Source organism: Castor canadensis, chromosome 7, assembly GCF_047511655.1.
Source record: "Castor canadensis chromosome 7, mCasCan1.hap1v2, whole genome shotgun sequence".
NCBI lineage: Eukaryota > Metazoa > Chordata > Mammalia > Rodentia > Castoridae > Castor > Castor canadensis.
Window position 1 is genome coordinate 151,904,826 of NC_133392.1, and position 13,278 is coordinate 151,918,103.

The following is a 13,278-nucleotide window of genomic DNA, read 5'->3' on the forward strand; positions in this document are numbered from 1 at the left end:
TCTAACTCTGCGTGTTATATGTGTGCTAGCCAGGTCTCTGCTGCAGACTGCAGGGAGACTGCAGATATGGGGGGCTCTCTGCAGGTTAGCTCTCTTCCTGGGCACTATGCCTTGCAAACCCTAGCTGTGTTGGCTTCTCCAGTGCTGTCATTTCAGCTTTGGAGGCCACTGAGCTCAGCCTGGGCTCCTCTCCAGGAGTCTGTGGTCTGATAGAGGCCAGTGCACCATGTCACAAAACTTCTCTGAGCAGCAAGCTGGGGACACCGCAGCACTCCCTGATTGGCTTCCCTTCCCTCTGGGATCACTGTTATGAGCCTCCAGGGGTCCAATATATGTTGCTTCAAGGAGGAGATAAATAAATCCAGCCCGTCACTCCATCTGCCCTCTTGTCATGGAAGATGAGGTTTGTGATGTGATATTTTGTGTTGGTCTCTGTCAGCCTGAGTGTCTCTGAGTGTTTGCCGTGAGTAAGGCTCCTCCTAATCCATGATGGGCCCAAGTGTTGTCACGCACTGGGGCCTAGGGACCATTTGTTACTGCAGCATCATCCATCCTAACACTCACATCTGAGTGTGCCTACAAAGCACTCAGGGTGCTTGTGAAGACACATTCTCATTGGAAAGTCAAGGTGGAGCCTGGAACTCTGTGCCCCTCACAAGGACCCAGGTGAGCTGTGCTGCTGGTCCAAGGACCTCACTTCAAGTGGCGAGGGTCTGGCCCATCCCTAGGGATGCTCAAGCCCAGGTCTGTCCAATGCCCTGATTCGAGGGGAGTGTCTGGGATAAGCGTGGAGCATGGGTGACATGTGTCAGACAGACATAGGAGAGGAAGGTGGGGCCCAGCAAGCTCTTCCTCACATTCCTGGCGCCACTCAGTAAGCTCCCCAGGACTCCACAAGCAGGGGCAGAGGCCTGGAGGGGAGCTGCAGAGTGAGGCAGGGCCACAGGTGGCCTAGGGCACAGCACTTGGATTGCTGAAGACTGTCATTCATGTTGGGTTCCTGTGTGTTGTGACATGTTTCCTGCTGTGTCCTGGGTCCCTTCAGAGCAACACGCCTAACCTAGACTCACTACCTGTGGATGATCACTTGGGTTCTGAGCCCCAAAACAGAGCCCAGGAGCCACTGAGACAGTGGGGCCCATGCAAATCCTCCATTGAGTATTTGTGAACTGAACCAAACCACAGAAGCCACAAACCTGGACCCTCTGCTCTTGCTGTACCTGCTGAGCAGCCACGGACTTGGACTTGGACCCATAATTGACTGTTTGCCTCCATCGTAATTCATACAGGACCATGTGCCCAGTTTGGGATTTTGCCTTTTTAAACTCTGCACCCCCCTTCCCCTCCCTTGGAATATAATCTAGATGCTAGTGGACCCTGAGTCTTTCAGCAATACAACCCCATAAAGACACCAGATAAAATGTCTTTGATCTGAGCCTGATTATTGGTTTTGATTCAGAATTCTTGACACTCTTCTCTTCTGTTAATGGCTCCAGCCTCTTTCAGTCTCTAACCTGTCATTCTTTGCTTTAAAAACCTCAACAGCTTCCCAAATAAACAGCTTTGGAATAAAACCAAAGCTCATCCCTGTGATCTGGTCCTGCCTTTCCCTTTGACTCCACCTCACTCCACAGTCCTTCCTTCACTGAGCCATACTCACCTGCAGCTCCTTCAATATGGCTGGTTCCTGCCCCAGGGCTTCTGCACTTGGGTTTGCTGCCTGGCACTCCATTCCCTTGGAGCTCCTCCCACCTCCACAGAGCCAGTGCTTGTCTGCCCACTAAGCTAGTCTCCCTTCACTTTACTACTGAAGCACTTTGCCCACCACGTCACCCAGTTTGGTTTTATTTTTGCAGCACAGATCTCTCCCTGAAATGGGCTCAGTCAACCTCTGACACATGTGAACCAGTGAGTATAGGGACCATGATGATTCCAAGAGCCTAGAACAGTGCCTGGTACCCAGCAGGTGCTCAGTTCATGGGTTTGATGAATGGATGGATGGATCCAGGCTACGTAACTGCTGAGCCTGGCAAGGGTGGGCCATGAGCGGACTGCCCCTCCCCCACCCATGTTCTTCAGTATGGAATTGCCTGTGCTGGCCGGTTAGCAAAATGCTTTCATAGGGGTCCAAGGATGCAATGGGTAAGACGCTGGGTGCCTCAGTGTCCCCATTCTGGTTTACATTCAAGGCCCCCTGTTTGGTGAGATTTCCTTATTCTTCCTGGTGAACTGGGGTCAGTAGGCCTTTTAGCTAAGAGCTAATGCCTGTTCAAGCATTGACCAGAGGCTGACTTTGAGCCAGGCCTTGTGCTAGGAGCTGGATGGCCTAAGAACCAACTCTGATTCCTGGATGGTGCTGCTCCCAGGGCCTCTGTGAACTCAGAGGCTGTCTAGGCTCAGAGAGCAAATGTTGGTTGATTGGTGATGTCTGCCTGGGCCGCGACATGGGGTGGTTGAGCGGCAGTGCTAAGCCCAGCTCCAAAGAGCTCACCTGACTTGATGGCGCTGTCCTTCTTCAAGTTTTCACCCTCGCGCTTCAGGGATTCGATCTCCGAGTTCCGCTCAGACAGGGTCTGGCTGAGCATCTGACTGTAGCCTTTCTGAAGGGCACTGATCTGAGGGAGGAGGCAGCACAGAGTCAGAGGACCCTGGCCCAGGCCTGAGACCATGGGTACTTCCTGATGCTGGGCAGATTCTGATAGGTCTGTGGTTGGACAGTGGGGGACCAAGCTGTTTAGTTTTAAGGAGTGAAAGGGACAGGGATGGCCTACCATTTTATATGTAATTGACACATGCTTGGGGTGCCCACAAAGGGGCTTAGGCCCAGCCACTCCTGGCCACCTGCCTTCCTGTGACACTGGGACTTTTGGTCTTGGGTTCTCACCAACCAACATGGACTGGATCCACCACAAAGTTCAAGAGGCTGTAAAATCAATTCCCTCAAACAACAATACAATAGGGTCTATCTCAGAGAAAGTTCTACAGCTTACACGGTCCCTTCACAGACATGATTTCCCATGGTGCTTCACAGCAGCCATGAAGGGTGCCTCCATTCTGCAAGTGGGTGAACTGAGACTCAGAGAGGTAAGGGGCATGGTCAGAGACGGGAGTCCCACTGGGACCCAGTGTTTAGGTGCTCGGTTCCAGGTCTTGTCATCTTATCACATGGTCCTAGGAGCAAGCACTAAAAGCTGGGGTCTGTACTGCATAGCTGGGCAGCCAAACTGCCACCTCTAAGTCCTGTCCCTGCCACTTTTCAGGCTGGGGGAGCACAGGGTGTACTCTGATTGGATCTCATTTTTTCATCCTGTAAATGCGATGAAGATAGCCCCAGTCTTATAGGATTGTTGAAAGCATTTTAAAAAGTTAATATCCGTAAAGACGCTCAGCCCACGCCTGTGCACGGCACACGAGCTCTGATCATCCATGTGTTTTGGCTTCAGCCCCTCTCGTCGGCCTCGGGGAAGGAAGGCAGATTGATAATATTTTTGTGTGCATTTGTAAATCTTGTCTTGGATCCCTTAAACACCAGTATGACTGCCACCGAGAGAAAATAAGGAATCTTAGCAATTATCACAACACATCACAGGCATAGCGTGAAAAAGACCAGGGTCCAAGCACGCTCAGACACCGTGGGGCAGGGCGTCTGCCTCGCCACAAGATGGCGCTGGTAGTCCTTGCTCTCGGCTCCTGTCCCTGAACCCTGATTAGTATTCCATGGTAGAATTAACCCGGAGGTTTCTGCTTCTATGTCTCTTTCATGCGCCATCATGGTTTAGATTGGGGAGGTGACATTGTCTTCTTCCCTGGGACACTGGAGAAGGGACAAATGCCAGGAAGGGGATGAGGACACAGGCTGCTCTGTCCCCTACCCTACTCAGGGCTACACCTCTGCCTGCTAGTGCTTTGGAAACTAAACAAAACAAAGCAAACTTCAGAAATTCCTGTTTTCTGTAGAGGAAATACACCTTTCCTATATAAGGCACTGGAATAAAAAAAGTGTGCGTATTTCTCAGTGTCATGCTTTTGTCTGCGTGGTACCAGAGGCACTCTGAAAGGATGATGGGGAACAATGCTCCCCAAAGATTTCACTGCTGTCTGGTGGATATAAACCACTTCAATCAACGTGTCAGAGCCTTACGATTTCAGACTGCAGGAAAACTCCATACCGTTCTCAATCCTCTTCATCACTTTCATCACCAAAATAAATATCCAGATTGCCTATAATTGGTGTAAATGCTGAGATGGTTAGTGCCTGCGATGCTCTGTAATGAAACAGGCACTGGATCATAAGAAAGTTAATAGTGCCAGGAAGAGTGATTGCGTCGAGATAATAACTCGCCTGTAATTAGGGCAGGAGGCGCAGACGGGGCCCTGAGTGCTGCCTATGGCATCGCAGCGGAGGAGAGAGGGTGGGGCGCACATCACTGCACACTGGCTCTCCGGGGACGGGAACGGGGATGGGGATGGGGATGGGGAAAGCACACAAAGCCATCAGAGCAATGAGTCAGCCTGCCGCTGGCTTACACTTCTGGCTGGATGCCCTGATAATTAGAGAATATCTGGGAAGCTAAAACGTGAGCAGATGGAACTTGACTTGGATCCAAATCGACATCAGAGATGTCCTGCTGTGAAATATCCTCTTCCAGCTCTGAGTAGAGATTGAGGCAGAGGGAAAGACCACCATGTAAGCCATTACTTCTAGACGATTCCTGGCTAAAAAACAATTGGCCATGTCCCACTAGTCACTTTAAACGACGAGTGTGGCCAGTTGACACAGATAAAGACCTGTGAGCATTATCACACTTGTCCACGCACCCAGAGGACAAGGCTTTGCTCAAGAAAAGCTCTGAGATGGGAGAGTTAATGAAAAGGGCATTTCTCCATTTGGTTGTAAATTAGGCTCAGATCAAAAGAATGATGCTGGCAGAGATCAGGAGGATCGTGGTTCAAAGCCAGCCCAGGGAAATAGTTTGCAAGACCCTATCTTGAAAAAAACCCATCAGAAAAAAGGGCTGATGGAATGGCTCAAGGTGTAGGCTCCGAGTTCAAACCTCAGTACCACAAAAAAAAAAAAAGAGGGATTATGTTGACCACAGATGTAATGAGATAGCAAAATAGCAAACACCACTTTTACAGGCTCTGACCGATTTATCAGAGCTACAGAGGGTGGGGGGGAAGAGAGAGAGAGAGAGAGAGAGAGAGAGAGAGCACAAGTGAGCGACAGGCACTACCTGCCTGTAATCCCAGTTGCCCATGTGGCAGAGATATAAGGATAAGGATTTGAGGCCAGTCTGGCCAAAGAAAAGTTAGTCAGATCCCATCTTGAAGAAAACTATCACAAAAAAGGGCTGGTGAAGCACTCAAGGTGTAGGTCCTGAGTTCAAACCCCAGCACCAGAAAAATAAAAAGAGAGAGAGAAGGGCGCTCACCAACGACACAGGTTCACGTCAAGGCAACTGTGTGCTGTGGCAGTTCCCAAAGAGTCTGCTATTTTCATTGTTCTTTCAAAAACATGTCCAAAGGAAGGTCATTCAAATTTACTTGTTTATTCTGTTTCCTTCACTGGAACATATGCGAGACAGTTTTCTGTTACTGTAACAACATACCTGAGATAATTGACTTAAAGAGAGGAAAGGTTTACTTCCACTCACAGTGTCAGAGCTCCCAGTCCATGGTTGGTTAGCCCTGTTGTTTTGGACATGTGGGAGGCAGCACATCATGGAGGGAGCAGTGGTAGAGCAAAGCTGCTCATGTGGACATGAGGCAAAGACAGAGAAAGAGGAGGGGTCACTTCTTTGAGGACACATCCCCAATGACCTCACTTCCTTCTACTAAGCCCCGCCTCTTAAAGGTTCCATCATCTCCCAAAAGGGCCTAAGTTGGGGAACCAAACCTTCAACACACAGGTCTTTGGGGAACATCCAAAATCGAAACTGTACTGGGACACAACTGAGGGCAGAGCTCCCACAGCCCAGAAGAGGGTGAGGTGACAGTTTGAATGCACAGGTGGATGAGCGACTGGATGTGTGAGTGATCAGCTGATGCATGGTCCCATTGCAGTAGTCCCCAACACCAGTGGATCCCTGAAATTGCAGACAGTACCAGTGTCTTCCATTACACACCTGTGATAACATTTCATCTACAGATTAGACACAGAAACACATTAACAACTAATAACAAGTGATTTAATGCTTATGAATTGCTGATTTCTGGAATTTTTCATGTAATATTTTGGGGCTGAAGCTGAGGAAAGGAGCTTTGCTGTAGAGTTCTGGGAGGTGACTGGCCCACCCCTGACCTGTAAGAGTGTCCATCCCAGGTAGAATGGCCAACATTCACCAGGTAGAAGCCATGTCCTTTTCAGAGCACCATTTGTAGGACTGAAACTGTGCTGCTTGAGCTGGGTGTAGCAGGGAAAGGTGGAAGCAGGGAGCTGGAGAACAGAGGCCCAGGTGGGACCACAGCTGAAGCAGTGGTATACACGGAGGCCAGTGCACAAGCGGCCACCAGTGGCTAACTTGTTTTCCACCAGCGTTATCAAGACGTAATTTATGTGCAAAATCAATTATCGTAGTTGAGTGAGGCAGCCCACTCCTGCAATCCCAGCACTCAGGAGGCTGAGGCAGAAGGTTCAAAAGTTTGAGGCCAGCTTGGGTTGCATAGTGAGACTCTGATTCAGAAAACAAAACCCAACAAAAACATACTGAAAGAAAAAAAAAAATCAATGGCTACTTTTTTTTTTTTAATGGTACTGCTGTTTGAACTCAGGGCCTCACACTTACTAGGCAGGTGCTCTACCACTTCAGCCACTCCATCAGCTACTTATTTGTTTGTTTGTTTGTTTATTTGCATTGGTTATTTTTGAGATAGGGTCTTATTTTATGTCCAGCTGTTCTGGATCACAATCCTCTTATTTGTGCTTCCCTGAATAGCTGGGATGACAGGTGTATGTCACCAACCCAGACATTGGTTGAGATGAGGTCTCATGAACATTTTGCTTGGGCTGGCCTCCAACTGCCATCCTCCTAATCTCTGCCTCCTGAGCAGTTACGATTATAGGCGTGAGCCACTGTGCCCAGCCAATGCCATTTCTTTCTTTCTTTTTGTTTTAAAGGAGTTTTCATCTTGTTTCCATAGAAAGCAAGGTACCTGGTAAACCCAGATTCCAGGTGGGGAATATTTGTTTGATGAAATTCCCCATAAGTGAGCCAGTAAACGCCTTCAGGGTTTGATACGAGGCCTCCGTGTTTGGGGGGCTGGGGGTTCCTCTCCCCTTAGCTGACTTCCCGCAGCTCTTTTCATCTAGGGTGGGCTGAGTGTGGGAGGCGGTCACTAGAGCAGTGTTGGGTGGAAACAGGAGGTGGGGGAGAGGGCGTGGGGTTAGCTAGTGACAGACCCAAGTTCAAAGTACACCACCACCTGTGCGGTGCCGTGCAAGCTCCAGGCGACTCTGGGCCTGCCTCAGTCCCCTCATCTGTATATTGGACACGTGAGAAGACCCTGAGGTGGAAATCGGTTAAGTATCTAAGGTACTTGCACTAGGATTGTTCTTGTGTTTGGGGGCGGTGGACTCCACTCCCTGGGTTCCTAACCTCCATGCACAAGGCCTTCCCCTTGTCCCAAGTCCTACCTGGTTTTTCAAGCTCTCAATTTCCTTCTGTCTGGGATCCTCGCCTTCTTCTAGCCCCTGGAACTTCTGTGGAATGGCCCTGTCGCTCTGCCTGAGGGGCATGGTTTCCGACAGCCTCTGACTCAGCTCTGCCAATTCGTTCTGCAGGTTTATTATCACTGCGTCTTTGTATTTGGATTCCACTTCAAAATCTGAGAGCCGGTTGACTTCTCTCCCCAGAAGCAGAATGATTTCATCCTGGGTGGGGAGCAGAGAAGCCTACTGGGTGCTGGCCTGTGAGCGGAGCCAGGCCACTTGTAAACTGGGAAAAGCAGGGGGTCATTGTTCCCAGAAGGCCAGGGTAGGCAGAAAGGACAAAGGAGACAGCCAGTGTCCCTGGCACTCGGAAAGCCTCAGGTTAAAATTGCACCTGTGCATTGATGCCCATAAGGGATGCTTGTGCCTCAAAGGTTCAGAACTCCTGTGCCCTGAAATTGTACCTTGAGGCCGACAGCAGCAAGCACACTTGTGATCTCCTGTGGCCAGAGAGTTTATTTATTATCTTAGATGCTCAGATAGCACCTGGGGACCAGGACAGGGAGTTAGGAATATGCCATTCAGGTTCACCCACACTGTATGAAATCGAGGACTACTTATTTCAAATTTTAATACTTTCTGCAGATCTCCCGCTACCCCCACCCCGGCTCCTCACACAGGAATTTATTTTAGGTAATGAGTCAGGGGAGTAGTGAAGAGGAGACGGGATTACTTTCATGGCCTCCTGGAAACTTTGGGTTGGAGGAAATCTTGCTGGTAGACCTTAGCACAGGCATAGCTAAGCCAGCCTCCCGGCCCTCCCAAGGGAAAGCCCTGTAGCTAGAGGACTTGTTAGGTTTCCCCAAAAAGGGGGACCATTCCCCCAAAGTTCTCACAAGAAGGCATCAACTAGAATCAGTAAGAATTTGGGGGAATCCCTGGATGTTTTCATACAGCCGTGGACTTCAGATCCATCACGGTTAAAGGGGCCTCCCTTGCCATTGGCCAGGAGGAGGGAACAGGGCAGTTTCCAGGCCAGCTTGTGGCCTGTGGAGCCTGTAGCAAGCAGGACTTGAAGCTTCCTGACAGGGAGCTGCTGTCAAGGGTCTTTCTCTGGGTCCTGTGAGCACTTGTCACAGAATTTCAAGGGACATCCATCAGCGGATTGGGAGCCCCCTGCTTCATCCAAAGGAATCAATAAAGTCTCTATGCCCAGCAGATGCACAGTCATTGTTCGTACGACATTTATTGGGCACTCACCGTGTGCCAGGCTCTGTGCTGGGCACTGGAATACAGAGGAGCATCCAGCTCTGGCTTCTGTCTTTGTGGTAAGGACCCTACACTCTCTTGATGGAGCATCCCTTCCCTGTCCATGTGGTCTAAGTAGGCTGTCAATCATGTGCCCTGCTCCTTCCTGTCCCGCCTTCCCCTGCCCATGTGACCCAGGCTGGCCAATCTGAGCTTTCTCAGACATCCCCTGAATTGATTACAGGAGGAAGAGAGTCTTGCTTCCTTTTGGATCATAAGGTTTAGATGTGTAGGCTTGAGTTTGTGTACAGTCATTTTTTCCAGCACAAGAAACCAGCCTGCTGGAGAAAGTCAACCTGTGAGCGGAACAGAGTGGAAAAATGGTACAAGAAGTGCTGAGATGACATCATTCAAGTTCCTGGATAGAGCCATGCTTGAAGCTAGTGAACTTTTAAATTTTCCAACAAGATAAACCAATAAAGAATGAGAAAGAAAGAAAGATAAGCCAATAAATGCTTCCTTAAAACCAATTTGCTTATTGTCACTTAACTTAAAGGAGTTCTGGCAAGTCAGGACATAAATGGCACATAAATAGAAAAAAAAAAAAGGAAATCTAATTATATTTCCAGTTTAACAGCTGGTGGCTTGCTTTGACCAACAGAATGTGGTTGGTGGTGTGGAGTGATCTCTAAGCAAGTTCTCAGGTGGCTGTGCGGTGTCCCTCCTGACTCCAGGACCCTGGGACCACTGTGCTGGGAAGAAACCCAGGCTGAAAACCATGTGCTGAGAGGTGCTGAGGTCCCACACCTGGGAATGCGGCCTCCTGGGACCATCAACCCCACTGGGCCAGTGGTTGACAGCGGTGTGTGAGAGAGGCAGGAAGACAGGCAGAAAGACTTTGTGAGTTAAGTCACAGGGTAAGAAACTGCTGCTCTGAGCCCCTTCAATTTGGACTAGTTTGCTCCACAGCTTGGTGCAGTCTGGCCTCAGGACACGGGTCAGAACCACCTTCCATCCAAAGCCGCAAATGACCAGACGTGTCATCTCTGTGTCCCAAGAACCCTGGTGTCTCTGTCCCCATAGACATAGACCTTGGCCTGGGTCATGATGCACACAAGGCATTGTTGGACTTTTTTTTTTGTGTGTGTGGTACTGGGGCTTGAACTTGGGGCCTTCACCTTCAGCCACTCCACTAGCACAGTTTTTTTTTTTTTTTTGATAGAATTTTACAAGATAGGGTCTTGTGAACTGTTTGCCTGGGCTGGCTTTGAACTGCGATCCTCCTGACCTCTGCCTCCTGAGTAGGTGGGATTACAGGCGTGAGCCACCAGCGTCCAGCATTGGATTTCTTATTGAGGGTAGTTTTCAAGTTGTGGCAAAGTGGGGAGAATGCAGCCTGGACCTGCCCTTCCTAGGGCACCCCTTCTCACTCCCCGTTCCTGCCTCGGTCTCCAAATCTCTCCTGCTTAACAAGTCTCCCCTTCGTCTGTGGCCTCAGCTCCAGCTTCCTCCTACTAGGACATGTTCTCCCCAGCACTGTTCCTTCACTTGTGGTTGACTGAGTGGTTACTGCATGTGGAGTTAAAAGTACCAGCTTAGAAGTTAACCAGACTTGGGTCTGAATTCCAATTCTGCCCCTTTCACTGTGCAACCTTGGGCAAGTTACTTAAACTCTCTGAGCTAAAGATTCCTCATCAGCAAAGTGGAGCTGATAAAATTGGTTTTGAAGGTGGTGAAGATTTCAGATGAGCTAATGAATGTCAAGTGCGCAGGACACAGTCTAGTACACAGCAGGTGCTCAATTAAACAGTGACTGTGATTGTTATCTGAGGTACAACTTTCAATTAGATCTTAAGAGGGGGGAAAAAAGAAAGAGCACCATAAGAGGCAGCAGCAAGCCTCTCTGTGGTGGCTGGCTGCCACAGCCCCACCCTTCTCACCTTGTCCTGCTGGGCCAGGTCCTGGTCCATGTAGATCTCAGGGGAAGGCATGGCCCCGGGGAGGCCCTCGGCCACGGTTTCTTCTGACAGTTCCACAGCGCTGGTCCACACTAGGGGAACAGACAGAACCAAGTGCTGTGAGCTCCCCAAAGCCTTGAGAAATAGTTTCAGAGTGGCCTTCACATTGTCGCCCTGACAGTTACGCCTCAGGTGAGTTTAAACTCACAGAGCAGTGCACGCTCACTGGACAGCAAGAAAAGCACACGGGGTGTGTTGAGGGGGAGGGGCCGCCTCACTCCCCCCCAGCCAAATCAGCTGGTGGTGGCCTTGATGTGTCTTTCTCCAGACCTTTCTGTGATCAAGACCTAGGGACCCTGGGCAGGTCATTTGACTCTCTGTGGCTTAGTATCCACACATGTAATCGGAGGACACGAAGAGTCTGGTACAAATTGGGGAGGCAAGTTACAGCCGCAGGGCCTTTTGAAAATAAAGTTTTATTGGAACATGACCACAGTCATTCATTTGTGGATCTTCTATGACTGCTTTTTCTGCTAAAAGGGCAGAAGTGAAGAGGGGCAATACAGACCGTATGGCCCTCAGGGCCTAAACTCTTTTCTATCTTGTTCTGTGACATCGTGATTTGTAACAAAAACCATATATTTGGTCTCATCCTGTTTCCTGGTCCCTAGCTCCTAGATCTTTTGGACTCTCCAAAGTTGAAAGGACCTATTTGCATGCTGAGGAAATGACTGACAGCCTGGAGCCCTGCACAATGGGATGGGGGCTGGTTGCCAGGGCAACGAACCATAGACGGCTACGATTTCAGCCCCACCCCAGACGTTCTGGAAGTGGGGAGGGCTGAGGTTGAGCTGGGCAGTGATGGCTTATGCAAGGAAGCGTGCATACATCCCCCAAAGGACTTGGTTTGAGCAGCTTCCAGGTCACTCACCATGTGGAGGGGCGTGATGGGTGGGGCACCCACAAAGTCATGGAAGTTCGGTGCCCCATCTCCCACTACCTTGGTCTGTGTATCTCTTCAGTGTATTCATTTGGAGCCTTAAGAAATTCTTTGTGGGGCCAGGTGTGGTAGTGCATGCCTGTAATCTCAACTATGTGGGAGGCAGAGATAGGAGGATACTGCTGAAGGCCAGCCTGGGCAAAAATTAATGAGACCCTATCTCAAAAACAAGCTGGGCATGGTGGTGTGTGCCTGTGATTCCAGCTACATGGATGGTGGATTTAAGAGGATGGCTCTCTTGGGGGTAAAAAGTGTGAGACCCTATCTGAAAAATAACTAAAGCAAAAAAGGTGGCTCAGGCTTGCCTAGCAAGTGCAAAAGTCCTGAGTTCAAACTCTAGTGCTGCCAAAAAAATATATAGGTATGTATATATATTTGTAATAAATCAGTCATAGTAAGCAGATTGCCTGAGCTCTGCCAAACCTGAGAAGGGGATCCTAGGAACCCTAACTTGTAACCAGCCAAGTCAGAAATGCCAGACGTGGGGCTTGTGGTGGGTGGGAGTGTAACAACCTGCAGGATGTGACACTGACTCCAGGTAGACGCATCAGAATGGAGCCGAATTCAAGGGTGCCAGCTGGTGCTGGAGCATTGCTTAGTGGGTGCTGTAATTTGCATCTGGAATGTCCCCCAAAGGGGGACAATGTGTCGAGGGCTTGGTCCCCAACCTGTGATGCTACTTGGAGGTTGCAGGACCTGTAGGAGGTGGGGCCTGGTGGGAGGAAGTGATGTCATTGGGGGCATGGCTTAGGGAATATGGGACCTTGTTCCTTCTTTCTCTTTTTGTTTCCTTGCTACAGAGAAGTAAGCAGCTTCCTTCACTGGGCATTACCACCATGGTGTGCTGCCTCACCCAAAAGGCAGCCAGGCAAGTGACCACGGACTGAAGCCTCTGAAACCATGAGCCTAAACAAACCTTTCCTCTTTTTAAGTTGATTGTCTAGGGTACTCTATTGCAGTAACAGAAAACTGACTATCACAGTGGTTGGGGGGTCACCTCCATACTTACTGGTGACCAGAAGAGTTGTGAGGTACAGGGAAGAGTCTCTACACAGGTTCTTTACAGAAAAAGTTGGCCCAGCTCTATGGAAAGCATTTTCCATTAAATGTTAGCTACCTCAAAAATTGTATCTTTTAATTTTTATTAAAAAATTGTTTTTGGGGTGGAACTGGGGTTTGAATCCAGGGCTTCATGCTTGAGTCATGCCTCCAATTCATTTTGTTCTAATTATTTTGGAGATGGGATCTCACGAGCTTTTGGTCAGGGCCGGCCTCCAACAGAGACCCTCCCAATCGCAGCCTCCCAAGTAGCTAGGAATACAGGTGTAAGCCACTGGTGCCTAGCATAATTATATCCTTAAAAAACATAAATAGATTTATATCATAGATCTTCCTTTCTAGCTTGCTTTCACCCTTAATGGTGT

General features: G+C 49.4%; 1 protein-coding gene across 1 annotated transcript in view; it reads right to left on the reverse strand.

The window, feature by feature from the left end:
- The window catches only part of Fhad1 (forkhead associated phosphopeptide binding domain 1), a 123,762-nt gene that overhangs the window by 73,266 nt on the left and 37,218 nt on the right, over positions 1-13,278 (reverse strand). The window contains exons 5-7 of the mRNA XM_074081288.1: positions 10,837-10,946; positions 7,634-7,870; positions 2,492-2,615 (exon numbers count right to left, since the gene is read on the reverse strand). Coding sequence (XP_073937389.1) covers positions 2,492-2,615; positions 7,634-7,870; positions 10,837-10,946 — 471 coding nt within the window. The remainder of the gene's footprint in view (positions 1-2,491; positions 2,616-7,633; positions 7,871-10,836; positions 10,947-13,278) is intronic.